This window comes from Ovis aries, chromosome X, assembly GCF_016772045.2.
Source record: "Ovis aries strain OAR_USU_Benz2616 breed Rambouillet chromosome X, ARS-UI_Ramb_v3.0, whole genome shotgun sequence".
Classification (NCBI taxonomy): Eukaryota; Metazoa; Chordata; class Mammalia; order Artiodactyla; family Bovidae; genus Ovis; species Ovis aries.
Genome location: NC_056080.1, coordinates 17,976,364 through 18,002,189, shown reverse-complemented (window position 1 = coordinate 18,002,189; position 25,826 = coordinate 17,976,364). Strand labels below are relative to the sequence as shown.

The 25,826-nt window shown below is 41.6% G+C and overlaps 1 protein-coding gene across 2 annotated transcripts in view; it reads left to right on the top strand.

The window, feature by feature from the left end:
- MAP3K15 (mitogen-activated protein kinase kinase kinase 15) overlaps positions 1 to 25,826 on the top strand; it is a 148,306-nt gene that overhangs the window by 54,793 nt on the left and 67,687 nt on the right. For both annotated transcript variants that reach the window (XM_060407716.1, XM_042242252.2), the window contains exons 4-6: positions 766 to 959; positions 4,905 to 5,073; positions 7,080 to 7,186. In XM_060407716.1, the coding sequence (XP_060263699.1) occupies positions 766 to 959; positions 4,905 to 5,073; positions 7,080 to 7,186 (470 nt within the window). The remainder of the gene's footprint in view (positions 1 to 765; positions 960 to 4,904; positions 5,074 to 7,079; positions 7,187 to 25,826) is intronic.

Below are 25,826 nucleotides of genomic sequence, written 5' to 3'. Positions count from 1 at the left end.
TTTCCAAGTCTCCTGTAAATATGTTATCATAACTTCATAATTTAAAAACTGAAAGAGTAAAAAAACTAAAGTTAGCATTTATGCTTTAAAAAATGGTTGCAATTTGACTATGAATCATGATTATTCCATAGAAAAAGCATAGTTTTACTTGGGTATTATTTGACAATGGAAAAACATCTCTGGGACTAATCATATCTGTTAATATCTGCTTCCTGCAAAACAGTTTCTACTCAACAAAGTTTATAAATAATTCACCTGTGGTTAAATTATCAAATAATAAGGCTTTTCCAGCCATGCCAAAAGAAAGAAATTAAACCTTTACATTTTACTTCTTGGTTATCATTGGGCTGAAGTCCCCTCTGATTTGGAGGATATGTAATGAAATATAATTTCTTTTTTTTTAATTTTTTTATTTTTAAAAATATTAATTTATTTATTTTAATTGGAGGCTAATTACTTTACAATATTGTGTTGGTAATTTCTGAGAATTAAAAACCTAAAATCTCTGCCAGTGAAATTCAGAGATGTATACTGCTCAGTTCAGCATTGAAAACCAAATTTTTGTTGTATGCCCATGTGTTAGAGCTTGTGAAATGGAGTGGTTTCCTGTTTGCATCTGATAGATTCATAGTCATATTGTGCAAGTAGTTGTTCATCGTCAGGCATTTTCTCCTTTCCTGTCCCACCAAGGTTCCACCTGCCCAAATCCACAGCTGTGCTTCTGCATTGCTTATTTTGTGAAACATTTTTGTTTCTTTTTTCCAGGCATCCAGTGGAAATTATTATTTCATCCCATACATCGTGACACCATGCGCTGATTATTTTTGCTGCGAGAGTGATGCCCAGCGGCGTGCCTCAGAGTACATGCAGCCCAACTGGGACACCCTCCTGGGTCCACTGTGTGTGCCTCTGGTGGACAGGTTTACTAGCCTCCTCAAGGACATCCATGTGACCTCATGGTAATTCCCATCAACTGTCCTCAACCTGGGGAGCTTGACCAAAATTTTCCCTTCGTGTCCATGGAGGTGATGTACCTTCAAGAGACCATAGTGCCCAGAGAGTGGGGAACTCCAACCAGTCACTTTAAAGTCGTCCTGGAATCCAGGGTTTCACACTGGCTCACTGCATTGGGCTGTTGAGGTGTAGCTGAAAGAGAATGAAACTGGAGTTGAGGTCAGGGTTCAGTTTGTGTTTGGTTCCAGCTCCTTATGCAACCTTGACAAATAGCTTTTCTGTAGCTGTTTTCTCATTTAGAAAATAAGGAACTTAAATCATTGATTTTCTTTAATGCACTTTCAACTCTGACGTTCTGTGTTCTAAGATCATTTCTGAAGGTGAGTTCCTGCCCACTGCCAATCAGCTGTTGAAGCTGTTAAAATGTGTCAGCAAGGTTATTCCAAACATTAGCCCCTATGCTGTACAAGTCAGGGTATATTGAGTCAAGCTGAAGCCATCCTGACCACAGTGTGCCCTGGGACATGTTCTTGGTAGATTTATGTTGGAGAAGGTGTGGAGCAGTAATTCAAGAGCTGACAGGTTTGGATTTGAATCCTGGCTCAGGCGGTCCTTCCCTGTGTAGCCTTGGAACAGTCAGCTAACTTCTTGGAGCCTCAGTGCTCAAGAAACCAGTCCTGGAAATACCCCTGTTTTGAAACTTGAAGGCAGAAAAATTATTCCACTTAAAGAAAGAATTCAGATTTTCTTTGCCTGTAGCCAGTTTAAAGGATTTACTCCTGAAAGTTAAGTCACAAGGAGAAGGATTTGTCTTTCCAAAACAAATGAAAATCCAAAGCACTGGCAGAACTAACTTGAAGTATAAGGGCCACACGTCCCTCTGGCTTGCGCTGTGGTCCCCCAAACTGTGGAGCATTACTACTGTGGGGCTGGTGGGAGGTGCATGCTTGTTCATAGTCTGTTCTCCTTTTCTATCCTGTCACCTCTTCTCTGGACACACAGTTTCTGCTACAGGTTGTAATGGGAAAAGAAGACTGGCAACTCAGGCATATGTGACCACATGCCAATCTAGAAAGTAAACGGGGCACCTTTTGCAGCATATCCCTCAAAAACCTCATTCGGACCCAGCTTGCTAGCTATTGTCTTACTGCACAGTGAATATTCTAGTGAGGTTCAGGGAGAAAAGTCTCCCAGGATCATTTTTTCAGGTCTGACGAGGAAGTCGGCTAGCTTGAGTCTGCCAGATGAACAAGGTATCTGCAAGAAGTGGCCTCAGGTTTGTTTCTCATTCACTTCATGTATGTTTCAGTAGGAAGACAAGTCTTTCAATTCAGTTTAATTTCGAAGAACTTGAAATACCTGTTGGTTGATTCCACCCGTTGAACTCCCAGATACCTGGCAAGGGTTAGTGAGAGGGTAAAAGATGCTAATGGTTGAAAACCTCTGTAACAGGGATGGCAGACAGATTTTCGGCTCAAGTGCCAACTTGCATAGATTGATGAAGGCCACCCGGAGCCCTGTGCAGAAAAGGGATTTGAAGCCATTTCCAAGTTCACACTGATTAGCAGTATCTTTCCTGGTTACCAGAGGCAGAAATGGCTGCATGTTTATTACATACATGTTGTCTCCAAGCCATACTTAATTCAGTGTTTAATTCAGTGTTTTGTTTATTTACTTACAGGTTGCCGTGCTTATTAGGTTTCTTAGTTTATTGAAACTATTTTTCAGAGTTCCCTTGAAAACAAGACTAAAGTGTGTACATTTTTACTTGACAGGTGAAACTAATAACACTTTAATAGCTTTTGATACCTTTATAGTCCAGCAAATGGACAGTGGCTATCACCCAACTTAATTATTCATTTGATTAATCATAGAATTTTAAACATTAGTAGAATCTACTAATTTGCTCATCATTGAGGTAATAAGCAAGAGACAAGGAAATAAAAATTAAAGCAATACACTGATACTTTTATTTTTATTTATTTTTTTATTCTTTTTTTAAAATTTTTTATTTTTATTTTACTTTACAATACTGTATTGGTTTTGCCATACATTGACATGAATCCACCACGGGTGTACATGCGTTCCCAAACATGAACCCCCTCCCACCTCCCTCCCCATAACATCCCTCTGGGTCATCCCCATGCACCAGCCCCAAGCATGCTGTATCCTGCATCAGACATAGACTGGCGATTCGATTCTTACATGATAGTATACATGTTTCAATGCCATTCTCCCAAATCATCCCACCCTCTCCCTCTCCCTCTGAGTCCAAAAGTCTGCTATGCACATCTGTGTCTTTTTTGCTTTCTCGCATACAGGGTCATCATTGCCATCTTTCTAAATTCCATATATATGCGTTAGTATACTGTATTGGTGTTTTTCTTTCTGGCTTACTTCACTCTGTATAATCGGCTCCAGTTTCATCCATCTCATCAGAACTGATTCAAATGAATTCTTTTTAACGGCTGAGTAATACTCCATTGTTTATATGTACCACAGCTTTCTTATCCATTCATCTGCTGATGGGCATCTAGGTTGTTTCCATGTCCTGGCTATTATAAATAGTGCTGCGATGAACATTGGGGTACATGTGTCTCTTTCAATTCTGGTTTCCTCGGTGTGTATGCCCAGAAGTGGGATTGCTGGGTCATAAGGCAGTTCTATTTGCAATTTTTTAAGGAATCTCCACACTGTTCTCCATAGTGGCTGTACTAGTTTGCATTCCCACCAACAGTGTAGGAGGGTTCCCTTTTCTCCACACCCTCTCCAGCATTTATTGCTTGCAGATTTTTGGATCGCAGACATTCTGACTGGTGTGAAGTGGTTATATCAGAGCACTTTCACTTTACTTAAGTGAAAGTAAATTAATTTCACTTAATTACTGAAATGTTGAGATTTATTATAAGCATTGGACCAGGCAGTGTACTGTAAACACTTTTTGGGACAGAGTTTTGTAACAATTAAAATCAACATTGGTTATTCTTTGGTATTGTTTCTCATTCTCTGAAGACTATTACTTGTTAAACTTGCTCTTTTTAATAAACAACCTGATGTTACTGTATACGGTTAAATCGTTTCAGCTGTGTAATGGGTTGACAGTATTATAACTTGGTCATGCTCAGTCTCCATAGGAAAAAAAAAATTGCTTGGAAAGTAGACAACATATTTAAATCCATCTATTTTAAACCAAGTACTGAATACTAGCATTGGTTCTTAGAGGGGCTATGGTGAGACATTCCAGTGTGATTTTAAACTGCTTTAAATGTTGTAATACATCCCTGTTATTATCTGGATGCCCACATAAAGGAAGTTCTGTGTCTTCCATTAGGAAAGCATTCTGGCTGTCAAAAATGATACAGAGAATAGGGGGTGAGAGGCAGAGGTGGTCTGCAGGCGTCCAGGCATGGCTTCTTGTATTGCTCATGGACACATCCAGATTTTGTTTCTCGACCAAGTGTAAAAAGCTTTGTGATTAGTAGCTGGGGATACCTGAAAGATACATCTTAAAGACACTCATCTTACTGTGTTTCATGGCTTTGGAGTTTTGTTCGGCTTTGTGAAAAATCTCTTAACGGTGGGGAAATTACTGTTCAAGTCAAGTGCTTTCTTGTCCTCTATGTGTTTGAAAATACCGGAGGAGAGGGGATGGGGTGGGGTAGCTAGTGAGTCCTGTGTGTTATCCAAATACATCAGGGGTCAAGTTTGAAAATATTTTCAAGGTCATAATGAACTGATTTTCTTTGTAACTGTTGAGTGGTTAGGTTTTTGCAAAGTGACACTCACAAGTACGACATGCTCCCCATTGGCTGATCTGCGAGGCTCAGGTGTGGGCGAGGCTCCCGTGTGTTAGCCTAAGTCATGTCCATGAGAGCTAGGTTTGTTTGGGCTGCAGCACAGTCCTGGATGCTTGTAGGCATGACTGGAGCTTTTCTTGTTTCCTTCTCCAGTGCTTATTACAAAGAAACCTTGTTAAATGACATCCGGAGAGCCAGAGAGAAATACCAGGGTGATGAACTGGCCAAGGAGCTGGCTCGGATCAAACTCCGCATGGATAACACTGAGGTTCTGACCTCAGACATCGTCATTAATTTACTGCTGTCCTATCGCGATATCCAGGTATGCCATATGCTTATCTGAAGCTAACACGATTCTTCCCTGACATGGAGAATTCCTCGTATGAAGTGCTCATACACTAGATGTATGGTTAGGTAGTTGTTTTATAGCCAAAATAGGAATGTGGCTGGGTCATAGGTCACCTCGCATATCTTTTGTGGTAGAAATGTTGCAGAAGGTTTCGTCATGTCAGAAGGGTGCTCAAGCAAATTCTTAGATACGGTACTGCTTAGTAAAAGGAGTTCAGAATTTAACAGTTTATATGCAGTTTGTGCTAGGCGTTGTTCCAAGCCCTTTGTAAGTCCTAATTCACTTAATCCTCTTCAGAAGCCTATGGGGCGCACAGTCTGATTATTCCCATTTTAAAAATGAGGAACATGAGGTACAGAGAAGCTAAATAACTTGCCTAAGGTCACACAGTAGTTGGCAAAAGTCAAGATTCAAACTGAGACAACCAGCTCTGTTGTCCTTGCTCTTAATGCCTCTGCTCTTCTACTTCCTTTAGGCCTTTGTCACTTCTTTGTTTAGCACTACCTGTTAGTGAAAGGGAGAGCAGGAGTAACAGAGGCATCTCCAGGAATCAGCGGCTGCAGGGCTTTATTCTAAGACAAGGGACAGAGACTTCTGAAAAGTCCTGAAGACAGGGTTTGTAGAACATGGTACCATGGAGGAAAGCAATCATTTCCCCCCTCTAAGTTTAATGCTGTGGAGCCATTTCCAAGACATCTTGTCTTCCTTCCCTTTGGAGGAACAGAGCAGTGTACATAACCTGTAGAATTCTGTCAGTACAAAGCCATGTTGGAGGTTGTTGGCCACAGGTCTTTAGACGAGAGAGGCTTCCATTTATGACCTGAGCCAAGAACAAGAGTCAACCACTTAAGGAACTCATGCCCCTGGTGACAAACAGATGCATCTAATTGATTTTAATAGCAGATGCTATTAGAAATTATGCTGACTGAGCGATGCCCCATGGAACAAGAGAATGGGAAGGACCTTGTTTGAGGTCTTTCTTCTGTTGAGTGGCTGGCTTCCTTCTGCCCGTGCTTTCACGCACCTCTGCTCTTTATAACCTTCCCTTGGTGGGGCTCTCAGGCTCAAAGACGAGTCAGAAGCTTCTTGCAGTACTCTGCTTTCCCTTTCCTTGGGCAGCAGCATCAAAGTGCCATGCCACAAAACAGGCGTGAGATTTCGGTGGGAAGTCCTCGTCTGCTAACTGTGGCCAGCTGTCAACAAGTTGGCCAGTAACAGTGATTCTGAGTCGGCTGAAAGGGTAACAGATGGCACTGCTCACAGGGGATGCAGCCGAGACGAACACGGTAGCAGTTTTTCCCTGGGTAATTATGCAGTTTAGAGCCGTGGTTCTCGAGCGGGGGACATGTGGCAGTGTCTGGAGATATTTTGGGTTGTCACAACTTGGGGTGGGGGGCCGGAGTGCTACTGACACCTAGTGGGTCAAGATCACAGGTGCTGCTTAATATCCTACGATACACAGGGCAGCCCCCACCATAAAAAATGATCCAGCCCCCAAATGTCAATAAGTGCCAAGGTTGAGAAACTGATTTAAATGAATTGGAATGTTTCTGACAAAATAGGAAGCCTTGGGATATTTCCTCCCTTTACGTGGCAAATGACTGTAAGATTTCTTATATATTTACATCCAGTTCATTTTAACCCACAACCCTGCCAGTGGTGATAACTCTCCTACACTAAAAATGTGGTAGCTTTTCCTAGCTGCTTGGCTCATTCGTTTATCGTCTCTGAATCTAACTTCCTTTCCTTGGTCCTTTCGTGACCTCCGAGAGCAGGGATTCTTCCTCTGACTTCTCTCATCCATCTTGTTGCTGTTGTTAATCTCATTGCTCTTCTTTTAAGGACTTTAACGTCACTAAATGCTGCCTGTAGGGAAGGGCCTATATTTAAATGCTGAGGTGGTCTCATGTTTATAACTGTTTAAGAAACCCTGCAAAGAGCTGCGTTTCCTCTTTCACCTTGGGACCTCTTGCCAACAGGACTATGATGCAATGGTGAAGCTGGTAGAAACACTGGAGATGCTGCCTACGTGTGATTTGGCTGACCAGCATAACATTAAATTCCACTATGCGTTTGCACTGAATAGGTAAGTGATAATATATGGATAGAGTTTTGAAGCAGGCCAGCTGTTAAATTTTGCTTCTTTTTCTTCTTTTTTGAAATTGTAGTATAATTGCTTTACAATGTTGCCAGTTTCTACTGTACAACTAAGTGTATCAGCTATATGCGTATATCCCCTCCCTCTTGAGGCTCCCTCGCACCCCCTAGCCTACCCCTCTGGATCATCACAGAGCACCGGGCTGAGCTCCCTGTGTTGCACAGCAGCTTCCCATTAGCTATTTTACACGTGGTAGTGTGTATATGTCATTGTTATTCACTTCAATTTGTCCTGCCCTCCCCTTCCCCCACAGTATTCACATATCCTTTCTCTACATCTGTATCTCTGTTTCTGCCCTTCAGATAGATTCATCTGTACCCTTTTTATAGATTCCACAAGTATATATTAATATATGATACTTGTTTTTCTCTTTCTGACTTACTTTACTCTGTATGACAGATTCTAGGTCCATCAACATCACTGCAAATGACCCAATTTCATTCCTTTTTAGGGCCAAGTAGTATTTCATCATATATATGTCTCACATCTTCTTTATCTATTCCTCTGTTGATGCACATCTAGGTTGCTTCCATATCCTGGCTATTGTAAATAGTGCTGCATTGAACATTGGGGTACATCTGTCTTTTTGAATTATGGTTTTCAAGGAACCTCCATACTGTTCTCCATTGTGGCTATACCAGCTTACATTCTCACCAACAGTGTAGGAGGGTCTCCTTTTCCCCATACCCTCTCCAGCATTTATTGCTTGTAGACTTTTTGATGATGGCCATTCTGACCAGTGTGAGGTGATACCTCATTGTAGTTTTATTTGCATTTCTATAATAATGAGTGATGTTGAGCATCTTAAATTCTCTTTTATTCAACCCTTGTTGAGTATGAGCCAGATCATGACTGAATGCCAAAGTTAAGAAAATAGACATGACATGATCTTAACCTTCAGGGACTTTGTCTTCAGAGCATATATTCTAGCTGTGAGGTCAGTCGTGTACCTAAACCCTGACAGCTCAGAGTGATAAATGTCTTCATGAATACCGCAGCATAGTAGAGGGAGGAAGTCATTCTGCTTTGGGGTTTTCAAGAGGCTTCTTGGGAGTCTTTCAGGCTGGGGTTTGAAGATTTAGTAAGAATTGCCTCATGGGCGGGAGAGACCACGGGATGGGGGTGAGGAAGAGGCCACTCCACATGGCCAGAAGGGTGAGCAGAGAGTTCTTCACGTGCATATGCTTTCAGGGGACCTCCAGAATAGGAGCTATAGGTGCAGCAAATGTGTGCAGTGAGGCAGAGTGTGGAGGGTGGGACTGTGTTGTGACAGGACTGGTATATACCAACGAGGAGCTGAAAATGTCTCATAGACTGTGCAGGTAGGGGGCTAGTTTAACAACAGGATTAACACTGAATGACGGGAAAGAGGGCTGCTGTCTTCCTGTACTGGTGTAATCTGATTTACTGGGCTAGGTAGAGTATGTGAGACTTGAAAATTCCTCTCTGGAGACCCTGAGCCTCAAAAGCTTATTGCTAGGGGTGTCAGCTAAGATGCTGTAGTATAGAGACCCCAAATGCAGTGATTGAAATTTCTCCTTCACATAGCAGTCTAGAGGTGAGTGGACCAGGCTAGTGACATAAGAGTTGTTCAGGGACCTAACTTCTGCCCATTTTGTAGCTCGTTCATTCCCAAGAGTGTTGTTGTCTTCTAGTTGAAACTCGGTCACTGCTTTACTCTTTCTTCCAACCTGATGAAAGAAGTCGTGTGGAAGCCCAGTTAAGCCATTTCCTTTAAAGCAAGTAGAATTTGCATGGGCCGCTTCCACTGACATTCTGTTGGTGAGAGCACAGTCATGACCCCTATCTAACTATAAGGGAAGCTGGGAAATAGAGTCTCTCACTGAGTGGCCATGTGGAGAAGAACTAGGAGTTTGATGCATCTAATCTCACAAAATCCAAGCTGCCTAAACATCTTAGTCCTACAGTTACTCTTCCTCCCTGATAAGATACAGGAAGTGGGGTGGCATTGGGTGAACATAGTGAGAGCTACATGCAAATCCACTTGCTGCTGGGGCTAGGAATCGCTCATGTTTGAATCACACTGCCAAAACTTGAGGATATTCAAATGTGGCTTGAGAATCAGAGTTCTGGCACCTTCTTATCAACCCTCCGTGGCAAGCATCTTCCTTAGGGAATGAGTGCGGTGAGGGTTGATGGGGACCGAGTTAGAGGACACTTGCATCTGATTTCTCAGAGGCTTGGCTTTGCTGCAGCAGCTGGATTAAGCTGTAGACGGTGGACTTGCCACTGGCAGCACCTGCATGGCAGCAGCCACACAATCTGTGGCTTCAGGATTCTTGTAACGCATATGAGGGAACATCTCTTTTTTGTGTTGAAGTATATAAAGCACACAGGCAGTGAAGTGTGTAGATCTTTATACAACATGAGTTTTAATAAATAGATATACACATGTAAACAACACGCCTATCAAAATATGAAGTAGTTCCACTCCCACCCCGGAAGTTCCTTTGTTCCCCTTTGCAGGTAGTCCCCACCCCTCTACAGGCCCCCACTCTTCATATATTGCAACCTCTGTCTCCAGAGATGAGTTTTTTCTGTCCTTGAACTTTGTATAAATGGAATCACACAGTATGGGCTTCCCAGGTGGCTCAGTGGTAAAGAATCCGCCTGCCAATGCAGGAGACACAGGTCAGGAGGATCCCCTGGAGAAGGAAATGGCAACCCACTCCAGTATTCTCGCTGGAGAATTCCATGGGTAGAGGAGCCTGATGGGCTACAGTCCATGGGATCACAAAGAGTGAGACACGGCTGAGCAATTAAACAGCAGTCACATAGTATGTACTCTTGTGCCTGGCTACCTACACTCGGTCTCGTGTTTCTGAGATTTGCCCACGCTGTTTATGGTGTCAGTGGTTCATTCCTTCTCCTTGCTGTGGAGTATTTTGCTGTGTGGATGTGCCGCAAGTGATTTATGCATTCCACAGCTGGCAGACGAGGTTGTTTCCAGTTTGGGGGTACTGAGAACAGTGCTGCTATTAGCATTTATATGTGGCCTTTGCACACCTCTGGGCACATTTCTGTTGGGCACATAGCACATGCTTGTGTCCTACTGTACTAGACACCTGCAAGCAGTGCTTAAGAGAAGTTGCTCAGTCGTGTCCAGCTCTTTGCGACCCCATGGACTGTAGCCCGCCAGGCTCCTCTGTTAATGGAATTCTCCAGGCAAGAATACTGCAGTGGGTAACCATTCCCTTCTCCAGGGCATCTTCCCAACCCAGGGACTGAACCCAGGCCTCCCACATTGCAGGCAAATTCTTTATCAGATTCTGAGCCACCAGGCAGCCAGCAAGCCTTGGTAGTCAGGATTTTTACTCGTTTTGGTGGAGGAGCTCCATGGTCTCTATGAAAATATGCCTTCTCTCTCCCCAGCAGTCTTTAAACTCAGCATCCCAAGGCAGGGAACATGGGGATGGGCATCTTCCTTAAGCCTGAAAAGGAAGTTCTATAACTCTGTCCCCCCAGAGTAGTGGGGAGATAGATATAATTTATACTTAATTATATATTAACTATATATAATTTATTGTTATAATTTATTCTTAATATATAAATTTATTTAAGTATAATTTAAGAATATATTTAAGATAATATATAAATTATATTTAAGTATAATTTATCTTAAATATAATTTATTCTTAAATTATACTTGGTCGATCCTTGACTTAAAAGAATTAATCAGTTATCCCTGGTGAAGTTTTTGGAAGAATGCCTGGCATACCATAAGTGCTATTTTTTAAAATGGCTTGTTAAATTGAAACTAAGAGGGCTTTTTAAATCACTCACCACCAAGTCTTTTCCTGGACCAAGTAGAGGTACCAGTTGTCAAGCAGAATGAAATAGTCTGATTACCATCCACTCAAAGTAATAAAAGAATAAAACATGTTCTGAAATGGAAAATCAGTATCTAGGAGAACCCGGCATGGCAAGATAAAGTGATTCCAAGATGATACACATTTCCCATTTGGAGGTGGAATGGCTGGGATTATTCTCTGGACAACCACCTTTCTGATGATTGGTCTTCTCCTTCTAGTCTGATTGTCCCCTGTACAGCGGTCCCCAACCTTTTTGGTACCTAGGACCCATTTCATGGAAGACAACTTTTCCATGGAGCAGGGTTGGGGGGGGGGTGGTTTGAGGATGATTCAAATATATTACATTTATTGTGTACCTTATTTCTATGATTATTACATCAGCTCCACCTCAGATCATCAGGCATTAGATCCTGGGCGCTGGGGACCTCTGTCCTGTTAGACAGTGGTTCTCTTCACTGTCAGGAAAATAATCACCACAAATATGTACTGAGGCCGGTCAGGCCCCTCATTGCCAAGAATTTCATTTTCTCCAACCAAAGAGGGATTTTCTGTGGAACTGCAATATTTGCCTCATGTATCCATGTAGTCTGGTCCTGAATCTTTGCTTTAGCTATAACTTGGCCACCCATCAGCAGAGTCACAGTAGGACTTGGCATCATGTACTGTTTTGAGAAAGTGTATGGAGGTACTGTGTGTTTATAAAGGGGAATATCAGTGTTGAACAAATAATGAATTTTCCTGCATTACAGTTGACCTTTAACTCTTAGGAAGTGGAACAAATCATGACCATTAGCGTTACTAAAGGTTGACAGTGATGAATGACTGCACTGTCAGATGCCAAGGGCTCCTGTATTATGCTGCCTTGAACTGGCATCTTTTCCTAACAGCTTCCCCTTCACTGCATTCAGAAGCCCAGTCAAAGGTACTTCCCATTTCCACTGAGCACTTAAATCGCTTGCCTCCCAGTGGCACAGAACCTTTATGAACAGTTTTTACCGGCTGTTGCTTTTACAGACGGGACTTCATTAGATATGCTAAGGCAGCTAGAAGATCCAACTAGGGATCAAGGCAGCAGGCAGATGCATGGTCTGGAAGAACAACAACAGAATCAAAGTCCAGGGTTTGAAAACAACAAAATTGGCCTGTCACAGAGTGGGAGTATACTCTTATTCTACTCTCTGCATCTTTGGGTCCAGACTGCCAACCCTGGCAACATTGAACTATTCAGCAAAGTGGAAGGGGAGACTGAATGTGTGATACGTGTATTGGAATAGCTGATGTATCGCTCTGTGAACAAGTTAAGGATGGAGAGAGGAAGAAACTCTGTGGGCCCTAGAAACATGTGTGGGGGAATATAAGATGAATGATACTGAATCCAGCACACACCAAAGGGACTTCAGGCTTGTTCCAGAACCTACAGCAGTCAGCTCATCCTCAACCTCTGGGCCACCCAGCCAGGCCTCTGCTCAGGTGGAGGGATGGAGAGAACTTGTGTCTCTGCAGTAACCGCCAGCCTCCTTTTCTTTCTTTTATGTTCACTGTGTGAACTCACCATATTAATTCATGTGTTTAGGTAAAGAACCATTTTTGTTACATGTTTGTAAAGGGTAGGAAAATGATGACATCACCCTACTTTTTTTTGTCTTTTTTAATTGAAGTATAGTTGGTTTACAGGGACTTCCCAGATGTCTCAGTAGTAAAGAACCTGCCTGCCAATGCAGGAGATGTGGGTTTGATCCCTGGGTCGGGAAGATCCCCTGGAGAAGGAAATGGCAACCCACTCCAGTATTCTTGCCTGGGGAATCCCATGGATGGAGGAGCCTGGCGGGTTATAGTCCATGGAGTCGCAAAAAGTTGGACCCAGCTTAGCGACTAAACAACATGGTTGGTTTGCAATGTTATGTCAGTTTCAGGTATACAGCAAAGTGATTACATATTACATATATATTCTTTTTCAGATTCTTTTCCATTATAAGTTATTATAATATGTATAGTTCCCTGTTCTATTAAGTAAGTCCTTGTATCTATTTTATATATAGTAGTATCTATATGTTAATCCCAATCTCCTAATTTATCCCTCCCCCCCTTTTCTCTTTGGTACCCATAAATTTGTTTTCTATCTCTGTGGGACTATTCGTGTTTTGTAAGTAAGTTCATTTGTATCATTTTTTTAGACGCCACATATTAGCGATGTCATTCGATAGTTGTCTTTCTGTGTCTGACTTACTAGCACTACTTTCCTAGCCCATTTGCCTCCAGGGACCTAAAACCGTGTTGCAAAAAGAAGGATACGTATTTGTGGTGACTGTTTTCCTGGCAACGAAGGGAACCACAGAAGCTATGCATTTATAAGGAAACATGTAGTCTCGATCCTTTGTTTTAGAGAGGAGAAAGAAAGGCAAGGGCCCAGAATAAAGCAGCTGGTCAATAAGAGCTTGGGAACCAGAACTCCCCAGTTTCAACCCAGTTTTCTACATACACTGGTTTCATATCATGGCATAATCAAGGGAACTCTGCCCAGAAAGCTTGAGCTTCTATTTTCTTTGGCATCTAAAATAAGCCATAGGCCTCTTGGAATTGTAGGGCCATACTTTGTGTGTGTGTGTGTGTCCATGCATGCTCATTTGTGTGCGACTCTTTGCAACCCCATGGACTGCAACCTGCCAAGCGCCTGTGTCATGGGATCCTCCAGGCAAGAGCACTGGGGCAGGTTGCCGCCGCCGCCTCCAGGAGATCTTCCCAACCCAGGGATCAAACCCGCATCTCCTGCATTGGCAGGCGAACTCTCCGCCACTGCACTACCTGGAAGCCCCACATAATGTTACGCCAAAGAAGCAAGACATAAAAATAACATATAAGATAATTCCATGTATCTTATTTCTTCCTTTAAGATGCAGAATTTTTTATATTTTAAAAGTAATGCTGAAATTTGTTATCTTACAATTGGTGACCTCATAATACTTGGTCATGATTTAGTTAATAGATTTTTTTTCTTTCTTATTGAGCCATCAAATAATGACATCTTAAATTCTATAAAATACAAAAAAAACATGCAAAGCTAAACTATTTGCTTTACAGATGTAGAAACCTTTAACTATATAGAAAAGCAAAGATAAGATATGATCTTAAGTATTTAAGATGCTAAGGATGGTGATATCATCTTAGGTGTTTAAGATGCTTTGGAACGTTCTAGAGGTCTAGCTGGCAAGGGTACCAGGCACTCCTTGATCCTTTGAGAAGGATATATTTGCTCTATAAAACCTATAGATGGAATTCAACCTAATTTACTCAGCATCTGTTGGGCCATACTATTATGTCTCATTTTTTCATGTATGATGAGGGCATTAGACAGTAGCTGAATATTAAAGCCACTTTCATAGTAAACACTTTTTATACCAAAAGACCAATTGCATTTTTTTCTGAGAAATAGATGATCTTATATTTTCTGAGCAGTGGCCTGGCTGATAATACATATTTTCCTTTTGAAAAATTTTTATCCAGAGACGTTATCTCTTCTATCTGTCCTCCTTCCTCCCTGCTGGTATCCTTGAGTGTATGTTATCTTCCTTTTCTGTCAAATTCCTGCTGTAATTCCCTTTCTTTTGTCCTTCCTTCATTTACTGACTTATTTGTATGTCAGTGGAAGGGCTTTGTGCCAAAGAAGGAGAGAGCTCATTACCAGTGACTCAAGTTAATGAGTGATTTAAAAATGTGATCACATGTGTACATATTACACACTTGAACTTACATAGACAAGTGAACTTGTTCTCTTCAAATTAATCATGCTGCAGTGTTCTGCCTTTGACAACGCTGCCATTATTCAGAATACCATTGTATCATTGGGTGGGGGGAGATTTTTCTCCTTCAGCATTGTTTTGTCAGCTAACATGGCCTATAGGAAATTAGTATCATTACTTTGGGCTTTGAAGGAAAACAGATTTGGATTTGAATTCCAACTCCTATACTTAAGTCTCATGGCCATGATCAAGCCACTGAATCTCCTGAAGCCTTACCTTCCTCATATGTAAAATGGGCACTAACATTTACCATGTAGTAAGCATTCCAGAGAGTAATCCTGGCATGAAGCTAGTGCTTGGCGGTGACTGACTCTTACTGTGTAGTTTATTCATCTGTATTTTTACCAAGTTTAAGAGAAAATGTTTGACCATTTCTAAATATCAAAACCACTTGGAAAATGCAGAGATTGTGCCACCAAAGAAGATAGTTTAAAGGAAGAAATTTCATAAAGCAGTGCCGATAAAAGTGTTGTTAGCATGAAAACGTTGCTGGGGTAAGTACATGGTCCTCTGAGGTGATGATTTTGAATGAGACAAACTTTGTTTGAATGTAGAGATTTGTAGGAGAAAGAATAGTGTGTTTAGTCAAATCAGAGTTGATTAATGTACAGCAAGTTTCTCAGCTTTGCATTACTGACATCTGAGGCTGCATAATTCTGTTTGGGAGGCCGTCTTATGTATTGTAGGAAGCTTAGCAACTTCCCAGTCCTTCTACACTAGATGCCAGTAGCCACCCCCCTCAACCAAAGTTGTGACCATCAAAAGTGCCTCCAGACATTGCTAGGTGTCCCCTAGGGACAAAACCAGCCTGATGGGAGACCACTGCCTTATAGGGAGTCATTCTGGGTTGTGAGAAGAGCATTTGCTTTGATATTTGAATCACTTACCAGCAATGTGATGTTGACAAGGTACCAGGATGACAATACTATGGTGTGGATTAAAACAGATAAACCATATGCAAGTGGCCTGCATAGCTCCCAGCAGCTAGATGGCTGTTAATAAAAGTTCAGTTCCTTCTTCATTTATCTTCTCCTTTCACTTCTTAATTCAAATGGGGAGGTTACCTAGTATGATATAAAAATATTATAGAATCTGTCAAAATCCCAACTGCATTTTCCACAGAAGTAGGAAAAAAAAACTAAAATTCATATAGAATTTTATCACACAAGACCCCCACATAGCCTAAGCAATCTTGGGAAAGAAGAACAAAGCTATATCATACTTCCTGATTTGAAACTATATGTATTACAAAGGTATAGTAATCAAAATGGTATGATACTAGCAAAATGATACAGACACACAGACCAGTAGAACAGAATGGAGCCCAGGAGATAAGTCCATGCATACACAGCCAACTAATCTCTGACAGGGCATCAGGATTACATAGTGGAGAAAAGATAGTCTTTTCAATAAGTGGTGTTGGGAAAAGTGGGTGAAAGTGGCTCAGTCGTGTCCAACTCATTACGACCCCATGGACTATACACTCCATGGAATTCTCCAGGCCAGGATACTGGAGTGGGTAGCCTTTCCCTTCTCCAGGGGATCTTCCCAACCCAGGGATCAAACCCAGGTCTCCCACATTGCAGGCGGATTCTTTACCAGCTGAGTCACAAGGGAAGCCCAAGAATACTGGAGAGGGTAACCTATCCCTTCTTCAGGGGGTCTTCCCAACCCAGGAATTGAACTGGGGTCTCCTGCATTGCAGGTGGATTCTTTACCAACTGAGCTATGAGGGAAGCCCTTTAGGTACAATATTGCAAGTGAAAGTGACTCAGTGGTGTCTGACTCTTTGTGACCCCATGAGTTATACAGTCTGTGGAATTCTCCAGGCCAGAATACTGGAGTGGATAGCCTTTGCCTTCTCCAGAGGATCTTCCCAACCCAGGGATAAAACCCAGGTCTCCTGAATTGCAGGCAGGTTCTTTACCAGCTGAGCCACAAGAGAAGCCCACAAAAGTGGATATTTACATTCAAAAGAATAAAATTGGACCCTCACCTTACATCATAAGCAACAATTAACTTGAAATTAATCTAGGTCTTATATCTAAGGTCTGAAACCGTGAAACGCCTAGAAGAAAAACATAGGGAAAAACTCTTTGACATTGGTCTTGACACTGATTTTTTTAGCTAAGACATTAGAAGCACAGACAAAAAAGCAACATTAACAATAAAATAAACAACTGAGGCTATATCAAACTAAAATGCTTCTGTACAGCAGAGGAACTAATCAACAAAATGAAAAGGCAGTCTACAGAGTGGGAAAAAAATTACTTGCAAACCATCTATCTGATAAAAGATTAGTGTCTAAAACATAAAGAACTCATGCAACTCAATAGAAAAGACAATCTGATTAAGAAATCGGCAGAGGACCTGAATAGACATTTTTTTCTAAGTAGACATCCAAATGGCCAAGAGATACATGAAAAAATGCTCACCGTAACTGATCATCAGGGAAATACAAATCAAAACCATGATACCTCCAAGTGTTGGTGAAAGTGTGGAGAGAGGGGAACACTGTTGGTGGGAATGTGTTCTCAGCACACACAAAAAAGTATGTGAGATGGTGGATGTGTTAACTAACTTAATTGTGGTAATCGTTTCACAGTGTATATGTATATAAATCATCATCCTGTACCTCCTGGGGAAACAGATTGCAGGAGACAGTATAGCAAGTGACAAAGTGACTTACTGGCATAGTCTGTAGAAATTATGACTAATACGAAAAACTACTCATAATTTAGCCCCAAAGTTGCCAATTTGTTGTTGTTCAGTCGCCAAGTCATGTCCGACTCTTTGTGACTTCATGGACTGCAGCACACCAGGCTTCCCTGTCCTTCACTCTCTCAGAGTTTGCTCAGATTCATGTCCATTGAGTCAGTGATGCTATCTAACCATCTCATCCTCTGCTGCCCTGTCTCCTATTGCCTTCAGTCTTTCCCAGCCCATAGCTCTTAAAAAAAAAAATTTGGAATACAGTTGATTTACAGTATTGTATTAGTTTCAGGTGTGGGGCTTCCCAGGTGGCTCAGTGGTAAAGAATCTGCCTGCCAATGCAGGGAACCCAGGTTTGATCCCTGGGTCAGGAAGATCCCCTGGAGAAGGAACTGGCAACCCACTCCAGTATTCTTACCTGGTGGGCTACAGGACATGGAGTCCGACAGAGAGACAGACACGACTGAGTGACAAAAAAGAAAAAACAGTTAGTTTCAGGTGTACTTCAAAGTGATTCAGTTATACATATAGTCATTCTTTTTTCATATAGGTTATCACAGAATATTGAGTAGAGTTCCCTGTGCTATACAGTAGGTCTTCGTTGGTTATCTGTTTTATATACAGTAGTGTGTGTTAATCCCAGGCTCCTAATTTATCCCTGCCCCTCCCCTATGCTTCCCTTTTGGTAACCATAAGTTTGTTTTCAAAATCTATGAGTCTGTTCCTGTTTTCATTCTTTTTATGGATGAGTAATATTCTATTGCACTTATGCTGCCCATAGCTCTTAAATGACTGGGAATTGGTTGTCTAAAGCATTTAACTTTGTCCAAAGCATTTAAATTTGGAATGGTTTGAGAAATATTTCAAAATGACTCTGCTGTTTATAGCCCACAAAACCATGGATTGAACCACTGTGGAAGAAATGAGGTTGATGGGAAGTAATGAGATGGTCTTAAAAATTAAAAAAGAATATCATAAGGAAAAAAGCATAGTTCCTAGGACACAGGAGATGCTGCATAAATGTTAATTGTCCTTCTACTTCCCAGCAGAGAATCCCAACCACCATTGTTATGTCATCTTAAACGATGGTATTTGGGGAAGGCTTCTTGGGAAGAACTAGAATCTGGGAGAGCCATTCAGAGTAAAATGTGAAACTTAGTGACTTCTCAGTAGAAGTCCCTTGATTGAGAAGCCTGGCCCTGCCTTTCCTCCCATCCTGCTTCCCCTAGTTCACAGCCCTCTAGCCATTGTCACCTGCCTTCAGCTGTTAAGAGCAGCAGCCTGTTATCCCCTGTGGGTGTTTGTTAAAGCTGTTTCTTTGGTCTGGAATGCTCATTGTTACCTGAGTCTGACTATCCTTCAGGGTCTTATTTGTTTGTTTACTGACATTTGATCTTTTCTTTTTTTTTTTTTTTTTGCATTTATTGTCTTCTTTCTAATTTTACAGTCAATATGTGTTCATTGCAGGCAACTAAAAGCATAAAGAATAGGAATCATTCATAATCCCCACTCCCCAGATATAACAACCTCCATTAGCATTTTGATGTGTTTCCACCCAGTGTCATTTTTTAAACTGAAGTATAATTGACCTAGAACACTGTTATTTCCGTGTGTACAACATAGTGATTCAATATTTCTGTATGTTACAAGATGATAAGCATGATAAATCTCGTTACCATCTGTCACCATACAAAGATATTGCATAATTATTAACTATATTCCCAATGCAGTACATTTCATCCCCATGACTCATTTATTTTGCACCTGGAATTTAGTTTGTACCTCTTAATCTCCCTCATCTATTTCACACATTCCCTCACCCCTTTCCTCTGGCAACCACCTGTTTGTTCTCTATATCTGTGAGTTTATATCTATTTTGTTACATTGATTTGTCTTCTTAGATTCCACCTGTAAGTGAAATCATACAGTATTTGTCTTTCTCTGACTTATTTTACTTATCATAATACCCTCTAGGTCCATCCATATTGTCACAAATGGCACTTCAAGGTCTAGTTTAAATGTCTCTTTCTGAAAGAATACCAAACCTAAAAACGATGCTGCTATTCATTCTCATAGCACTTGCTCTTTTCCTTCATAGCACTCACATTTCTGTGTTTACTTGTTTAATATTTATCATCCCTTCCCCGATTGTAAGCCTGAGGGGAATAGGGGCCATGGTATACTAGATCACTGTCTACCCTGTACCACATAGTAGGTGCTGAGTAAGTATTTATTGGGTGGATGAATGAAGATATGACTAAATGATCACAACTGTGGTATATAAGTTGGAAGAGATCCATGTGAGTATTTGGGTGCTACAGTTAAGGATTTGGTGATAGAAAGCAGATTGATTTTATTTTTCTTTTGCATAAAAACAAAGACAAGTAAGTAATACATCTTCAGTGTATAGAGGTACATAAAAACACAGTTACTGGTAATACCACCATTCAAAGATACACTAGTTGAAGTAAGGAAGGGTCCAACACAGGGGACTGAGGAAATTCTAGGGCTGCATAGGCTAGGTCAGGGTCAGCAGTGAGGAAGTGAGATCTGATGCAGATTCAGAGGGGAGTTGCTCTTTCTCACCAAGGAAACCCATGCCTTCTTAGTGTTGGTGACTTGTCAGTTGGTGTATCAAGTCAGGGTAGGGTAACTGCTAGAACAAATGGAGTCACAGCTTCATTGACTTAACACAATGAAACTGTATTTTCATTTACACAGCGTTCCAAGGTGAGTGCATCCTCTTTTGGCAGTCTCTTCTTTTGGTGATTGCTTGATAACCCAATCTTTTTCTATCTTCAGGCTCTGCTCTCCTTAGTTCCTCAGATCTCCTTTCAGGCAAATGACAAGAGCAACCATGGTGAATTGCCAGGGATGTTTTGTGGGTTTTATAACCGCTTTACTGAGACACAATTCACGTACCATACAATTCACCCATTTAAAGTATACAAGTCAGTGGTTTTTTAATATATTCTCAGAGTTGTATAACCATTATACTAACAAGTTTTAGAACATTTCCATCCATTGAGTGGCTGAACGAATATATGACTAAATGATCACTACTGTGGTATATAGTTGGACGATACCTATATGAGTATCTGGGTATTGAACCCCAAATCTATTACCAGTCACCGCCCCCCCCCCGCCATTTTCCGCTAGCCTCCCTCCCTGCCCTAAACAACCACTAACATATTTTGGCCATCCATTAGCAGTTGATTCCTATTCCCCCACCTCACTCCCTAGCCGTCAGAGACTGCTCAGCTACTTTCTGCTTCTAAATTTGCTTGTTCTGGATAATTCATATAAATGGAGCCATATAATATGTGATCTTTTGTGACTGGCTTCTTTCACTTAGTAAAATGTTTTAAAGATTCATCCATATTGTAGCATATGTCAGCGTGTGTGTATGTGTGAAAGTCGCTCAGCCGTGTCCAACTCTTTGTGACCTTGTGGATTATACAGTCCATGGAATTCTCTAGACAAGAATACTGGAGTAGGTAGCCATTTCCTTCTCTAGGAACATATGTCAGTACTTCTTCCCTTTTTATGGCTGACTAATATTCCATTGTTCTGATAGACAACATTTTATTTATTCATTCCTCAGTTGATGGACATTTACATTTCTGCTTTTTGACTGTACCAGGAAAATCTGTATGAGTCTAGTCAGGAAGTGATGATCATTAGTTGTTAGCATATTTCATTGACCAAAATCCAGTCTCATAGCCCAACCTCACTTCAAGGGAAGTTGGGAAATGTAGTATGGCTGAGTGTCCAGGGGAAAAGAAATAGATGGGGTTTAGTGAGCACATCCTAGTCTCTGCTACAACTTGTAAATAAGGAATAGAGTTGAACTGGATCCATCTGTGTGGAGATCACTGGGAGTGTATCAGAGAGAAAACCACAAGTTCAGGCAGGAACACACTGCAGCCTCTATGGCCTCTGTGGGAATGGGAAAGCCAGCCTGAGAATGCCCAGCTCCTCATCAGGGCCTGCCAGCCCACCTAGAGCCCAGTCTTCACAGATACTGTCCTGTGGTCCCAGAAACAGAGAAAAGTGGGATGATGGGAGCACAGGTGAGATGACTGAATAGTGGTTCTGCCCTGCTACATAACTAGGTCCCATTTGTAGAGGAGAAACAACCATTCTGGTTTGTATCTTTCTCTGGCTCTAGGCATTGCTCACACTAAAACACAGGTTGCCTCAACCGATCCTTCTCTGTATGTAAATATGAGGCATCTGGCTGGAAGAGGGCACTTGCTTTCTTGTGGCAGTTGTGCGTCTGTCAGTATACAACCAGGAAACAGAAACCACTCTAACTATTTAGAATATAGGAAACATAATACAGGAAACTGGTTATACAGGTGACGGAAGAGCTGCAAAGGCAAACAGGGAACTGAGGCAGCTGAGAAATTCGCATCAGCAGGAAGCAGGTCCCATCTCTCCCTTGGCCAGAGGGACACAGGGAAGAGGTGATGTTACTAGAACCCAGGAACCAGGATCACCTGGAACTGTTGTGAGCCAGCATGTTGGGAGTTGGTATAAAGAAGAGATGCAGCTGGTTGCTAAAACCACCACACACAACACAGAAAGAAGGAGAAAGGGCTCTGGCTTCTTCACCTCCTCTGGCTGCTCATCCACCAGTTCCTCCCATTGGCTATTCATTCATTGCTGGTAATCAGCCAACTTGCGGGCCTGGGAAGGGCCTAGAGGAGTCAGCCCCCTGTGATGCAGAGCACAGCAGAGGAAAACAGAAGTGTATATGAGGGCAAACAGGCCAGTGAGTGGCCTGCAGGACAGAACTATCAGAAACACAACTCCGTTTCTGTGTAGTTTTAAGTCAACTTTATTAAGGTAATTAAGGAATAATTTACATATAATAAGTTGCGCCCATTTGAAGGGTGCAATGTTATGACTTTGGCCAAATAAATACACCCATGCAACTGCTGCCACAATCAAGATATAGAATGTTTTACCCACCCAGCTTTTTTTTGGGGGGGGGGAGTTGCCCTTTCATAGTCACTTCCCCTTACCATCCAGCCCCATTTGGATAATTTCAGTTGACTTGTGTTTTAGTTCACTCATCCTTTCTTATGTAGTGTCCAAATCTCATGGTATGCCCATTCAATGGTTATTTTTAAATTTTTCTGAATTTTTCAGTTCTAGGACTTATATTCATTTGGTTTTTGAGAATTTCCATTTCTCTTACAAAATACCTTCTCATTTCACATGTACACATGCATTATATTTATATAAATAGTATATTTACAATAGTTGCTTTAAAGTTCTTGTCTGTTAAATTCAGTCATAGTCAATCCTGGATCTGGTTCTGGTAATTATTTCATGTCAGTTATGTGGCCATTTCATGGCCACATTTTCTTGCTCCTATGCTTATTTCGTAATTTTGCTATATTCTGGACATTTTATCTACAAGAACAGCGGAGACTGACATATAATTTCAGTTTGTTTTATTAGCCTGAATGTCTGAGCCCTCTCTTAGGTCTGGCAATGAACATGTATGACTGATGTTTTTCATATTTCTCCTGAAGGGTAGCTGGGTTGGGAATGGACCTTCCTTTTTGTTTTCCCTAACTTATTTATTTTTAATTGAAGGAAAATTGCTTCACAATGTTGTGTTGGCCTCTACCATACATCAACATGAGTCAGCCATGGGTATACATGTGTCCCCTCCCTCTGTTACCTCCTTGCCCCCTCCCCTCCCTTCCCACCCCTCTAGGTTGTTACAGAGCCCTGGTTTGAGTTCCCTGAGTCACACAGTAAATTCCCACTGGTTATCTGTTTTACACATTGTAGTGTATATGCGTCCATGCCACTCTCTCCATTCATCCCACTGTCTCCTTCCTCCCCACGCCCATGTCCATAAGTCTGTTGTCTATGTCTGTGTCTCCACTGTTGTCCTGTAAATAGGTTTACCAGTACCATCTTTCTAGATTCCATATACATGCATTAATATACATTATTTGTTTTTCTGACTGACTTCATCTGCCTCATTAGAACTGACTCGCATGTGTTCCTTTTCATGGCTGAGTAATATTCCACTGAATGTATGTACCACAGTTTCTTTATCCATTTATCTGATGATGGACCCTCCTTTTAGCTAGACTCCGTTTACTTGTGGTTAGCCCAACCCAAACCTCTTGCCCCTCTGCTGCCTTTTTGATTCTCTCAGTATTTGAGCAGAGAAGGTGTGGGGCTGCTTTCTGGTATCTTTGGATTCAGTGTTGGCGGAGCGCCAGAATCTGAGTGCTGTGAGAACTTCTGTGGTGTCCTTCTACTTTTGGGCCTTCCATTCACTGTGGCTTTCTTGGCAGAATTCCAGGGGTGGGTGTGAGGCCAGAGCATTATCACACTAAGTGATCTGTGTTTGCTTGGGGACCCTTCCAGATCCCATTTTGTCCCATCACCCATCATCTTGTTCAAAGCTTGGCTGATGGTCTCCTCGTCTTTGTGAAGTTTCTCTATGAAGGCCTCTTTCTTCCATTCATCAGTACTTGGAGCAGGCGCCCAGCTATGGATGCTATCTCAGCTCTCTGCTCACTCTGAAAGGTAGTTCTTCCTTTCATTCAGTATAGTTTTTATATCGTCTGTGTTTTTATTGTTACCCCAGGTGTTGAAGGCCTGTCACATTCTCCTACATCCTGATAAGAAGCAGAAGTCTCTGAAAAAGGTTTTTCACGGGCAACCTAAGGAAAAGTTTGTTCTGAAAAGCATACCGCTCTAATGAGACCTTTGCTTTTAATTCTTAGAGCTGGCTTAGAAGAAAGTTATTTTGGAACTCTGTCTCCCACTCTATAAAATTTCTCTCACAGACACACAGTATAGAACACAGAGAGGCAGAGAGGACAATTCGTGACAAACCAGTGCTCTGGCAGACCTCTGGCTCACAGTAACCTTGTATTACAAAGCCAAACATACTCTTCAAGTGAAGAACTGAGGTACAGAAAGGGAAAGTACCTTGTTCCAAATTCAGATGGATAGTGCATGGTATGAAAATAACTGGAATCTAGCTTTATATATTTCCAGTGCAGTATTCTGTTTTTACTCCATGCATTTTGTTGCATCAGTAATACGTGAATATGTTTATGTGTCCTTATGAAAAATTGAAATAAATACATTTAAAGCAGTTGTCCCTTGTAATTCTAATCTGTGATCCCACTTGTATTCCAGAAATAACCTCTCTCGTCAGTTTGGTATATGTCCTTTCAGATAATTTTGTCAGCTTTTACATGCTACTAAACTGTCATACCACAGGGTTTTTAAAATACAAGACCATGCAGGAGATGTTCTGTTATTTCCTTTGTTCACTTAGCAGTCAGTGCTTGGAGATCTTTCCATGTCAGTACATTTAGTCCTGCTCAGTTTATCATTTCTTTAATAGACACTTTTTCTTTTTAGCAGATCCAGTTCTAAGCCCTGGGGCACAGCAGAAAATAGACAAAATAACAAAATCCTTCCATCTTGGAGCTTATATTCTTAAGTAGGGGGAGATAATTTTAAAATAAGTAAAATTATGAAAACAGGTTAGGATGATAAGGAGGGGCAGTGAGTCTGGGAGATGGCAATAAGTTGAGTGCTCAGAGAAGACCTCACTTATTAGAGAGCAACTTGGAGAAAAGATCAAGAAGAGATGAGGGAACATACCATGTAAACTGTGGGAGAAGAGCCCTCCAAGTTGAGGTATCAGCATGTAGAACATCAGAGCAGCTAGAGCAGAGCAAGTGATGGTCGGGGGAGAGGGTAGTAAGAGGTGAGGTTGGAGAAACAGTGGGGACCGGGTCTTACAGAACCTTGTCGGGCCTCATAAGAGAATTGACATTTGCTCTGAGATGGGAACCACTGGGGGGATTTTTTTTTTAAAGATGTAATTGACATATATATATGAGTTCCAAGTGTACAACATAATGATTCAATATATGTATATTGTGAATGGCTTCCCTGGTGGCTCAGACGGTAAAGCGTCTGCCTACAATGTGGGAGACCTGGGTTCAATCCCTGGGTCAGGAAGATCCCCTGGAGAAGGAAATGGCACCCCACTCCAGTATTCTTGCCTGGAAAATCCCATGGATGGAGGAGCCTGGTTGGCTACTGTCCATGGGATCGCAAAGAGTCAGACACGACTGAGCGCCTTCACTATCACTATATATTGTGAAATTATCACCACAGTAAGTCTAGTTAACATCCATTACCTTACATAAACAATCTTTTTCT